This window comes from Myotis lucifugus, unplaced genomic scaffold (assembly GCF_000147115.1).
Source record: "Myotis lucifugus unplaced genomic scaffold, Myoluc2.0 scaffold_421, whole genome shotgun sequence".
In the NCBI taxonomy this organism is placed as follows: Eukaryota; Metazoa; Chordata; class Mammalia; order Chiroptera; family Vespertilionidae; genus Myotis; species Myotis lucifugus.
In genome coordinates this window covers 16966-19651 of record NW_005871469.1, presented here as the reverse complement: position 1 = coordinate 19651, position 2686 = coordinate 16966, and the positions used below count along the sequence as shown (strand labels likewise).

General features: G+C 60.3%; 1 protein-coding gene across 1 annotated transcript in view; it reads right to left on the bottom strand.

Annotated features, from left to right (window-relative positions):
• LTBP4 (latent transforming growth factor beta binding protein 4) overlaps positions 1 to 2686 on the bottom strand; it is a 30000-nt gene that overhangs the window by 16554 nt on the left and 10760 nt on the right. Inside the window, exons 6-10 of the mRNA XM_023743966.1 lie at positions 2235 to 2467; positions 2017 to 2139; positions 1378 to 1542; positions 545 to 694; positions 197 to 427 (exon numbers count right to left, since the gene is read on the bottom strand). Coding sequence (XP_023599734.1) covers positions 197 to 427; positions 545 to 694; positions 1378 to 1542; positions 2017 to 2139; positions 2235 to 2467 — 902 coding nt within the window. The remainder of the gene's footprint in view (positions 1 to 196; positions 428 to 544; positions 695 to 1377; positions 1543 to 2016; positions 2140 to 2234; positions 2468 to 2686) is intronic.

The window sequence follows — 2686 nt, the reverse complement described above, 5'->3', positions numbered from 1 at the left end:
ATGAAAATACTGATTTGCCTAACATTAACTGAGCACTTACTCTGTGCCGGACACTTCAGAGATCGCTCACTGAATCCTCACAATGATACCCATTTTACAAATGAGGAAACTGATTTGCCCAATTAACAAAGAACTTTAAGCCAGGCTGTCCGACTCCAGCTCTTGACATAACCGCCACCCAACCCTCCATACCTTTATCTCTTTTTACCCTCCTTAGTTCCTCTGGCTGTGGCATCCCCGCTTGTTCTATCCTTGAAACCTCCTTCTAAGACCCCCATCTGTAATACCCCATCAATGCCCTGGATTCCCTCTACCAAACCTGGTTCAGGAACCTCAGGACCAGTCCAGGCCGGGATGCTGGGTGGGGGAAGCTCAGGCCCGGGCCGAGGCTCAGGCCGGGGTTCTGGGCGATGGGTGGGCAGAAAGCCTGGTAAGGAAAGGCTGTCATTGAGTGGAGACCTGGATTTCGGTGCCCCATTTCCTTTCCCTATGGGACTGGGGCAGCCCCTAGAGACAACACACCCTCCCCCAGAAGCCAGCTTACCTGTGGGTGACCGAGGGGTGGAGGGTGGGGCACGGGGCTGGCTGATGGAAACTCGGGGTGGCTCCTGGCTCAGGGGTCTGGTGTTGTAGCGGAGGTCAGAGGCCGAGTAGTGGTAGCCAGGGCCAGCAGGACAGATCTCCCGAAAACCCTCTGGGAACAGGAAAGGAAGGGAGAGGGACAAAAAGAGGGCATGAAAGGGGGGGGGGGGAGAGCGAGCCTTGGTTGGGGATGAGGGTTGGCCTGGGAGTGTATCAGGGGTTTGGATTAGATGCTGGGATGGGTGGACCCTGGCCAAAGGCTGGGACATCTCAGAGGCCAAGTGTGGGACCAAGGATGGTTTTCCCTATTTGGGATGGTGGTGGGGTCTGGTTTGGGGTCTACAGAGACTAGGATGAAGGCCAGGAAACAGTCAGGTCCCTTGTGGGGTCTGGTTTTAAGCAGAAGCTAGATTTCCAGGGAGGTGACTCAGGGAGGGCCCTGTGTGGGGCGGGGCCCAAGGAGGAGCCTATGTTGAAGGCAGTGTCTCAGGACCTGGGGACTTGGCTAAAGCATGGGGACACGGAGGGACAGGTGGAGTGTCTCAGGAGCTAGGAGTGGTCAAAGCTGGAGGTGATGCTCAGAAGAAGGTAGTGTGTCTCAGGGGTAGATGCGGCCAACGATGGTTGTGGCCTGGGGCAGAGTTCATTCTGAGGGTAGCCGGTCTCCGAGGCTGGGGAAGTGGCCAAGACTAGGGATCAACCATGTTTGAGGGCTGTGAGCCTCAAAGCCTGGGGGCGGGGTCTGAGGCGGGGCCTAGAGTGGGGGGGGGAGTAGGCGGGGCAGAAGGCGCTCACCTGAGCCGAAGGGTGGGCAGAGCTGGCAGCCCCGACCCCAGGCTTTGCCCACACGGCTACAGCAGCAGATCTGTTTGGTGATGTTGCGCAGAATGGGCAGCGAGCAGCCGCCGTCGCGGAGCACGCGGAAGCAGGGCCCCTTGGCCTCTGAGATCACGTGTTGGGCTGGGGGAGGGGGAGGAACATTTCAGAGAGGGTTTGGGAGGGCAGGGGATCTGCGAGGTGGGGCATCCAGGGAGGGTTTGGTGGATTCGAGGGACTTTCAGGAGAGGTCTGAGGGGGCCTGAGGCAGAATGAGGGGTCTCGAGGCCTGAAAAGGTTTGGGGCCTGAGGAGAGTCTGCGGGGTGAATGAGACCATCCGGGATGGATCTCGGGGTCGGAAGAAGTTCTGGTGAGGGAAGGTGAAGGATTTGGGGGCCGGGAGGAGCTGAAGGAAGGCTGGGGATCTGGAGACAAAAGGGGTTCTTAGAAATGGCCGAAGAAGGTCCAGAAAGTCCGAGGCTGATCTAATGAGAGACCTGGGAGTCTTGGAGGGTCTGGGGGTGTTTAAGGAAATTAAGGGTCCAGGGATGTGCTGGGATAGGCCTGAGGGCACAGCGGGACGTGGGACCCAGCCTCGGGCCCTCTCGGTGGCTCACAGATGCAGCTGCTGCGGGATGAGTCCAGCAGGAAGCCGTCCGGGCACACGCACGTGTACCCCCCGTGAGTGTTGGCACACTCCCCGTGCTGGCAGCGCCCGCCAGTCGCGCACTCATCCACATCTGCGGGGAGGGACGCAGGGGTCCTAGTGGTGTCAGGGACCACCTCCCGCCGGCCCGCCCTTAGGGCCGCCCCGCCCACCACTGCCCCCGCTCACCTTCGCAGGACCCGTTAACCCTTTCGAAGCCAGCTGGACACGGACCACCTGGGGCTCCCACTCGGTTGGAGTTCCCTGTAGAGAGAGGAGAGGGGCGTGCCCAGGGCGAGAGGATCGAGAAAGGAGTGGGCGGGGACGAAAGTGGGGTGGAAGGGACTAAAGGGTGTAGGGTGTCGTTTGAGTTCGGGTGGGCGCTCAGTTGGCGGTCCGACCGAAGATAATGTGGGAGGTTTCAGACTGCATGGCTGGGGCCACGGGCAAAGCCAGGCTGAGAGCAGAGTAGCCAATGTCCAAGGTGGCGTAGGCGGTCCCAGAACAGACGGATAAGGCCAGACTGGAAGTGACCCCCAGCCCGGCAGGCCTGGCTATTTTGAGGACAGGTTTTGTCGCCGGGCAGAGTGCGAGGGGGTTCTCACCCCTCCCCAGCTCCTAGCACCTCGGGGGCGTCCTGG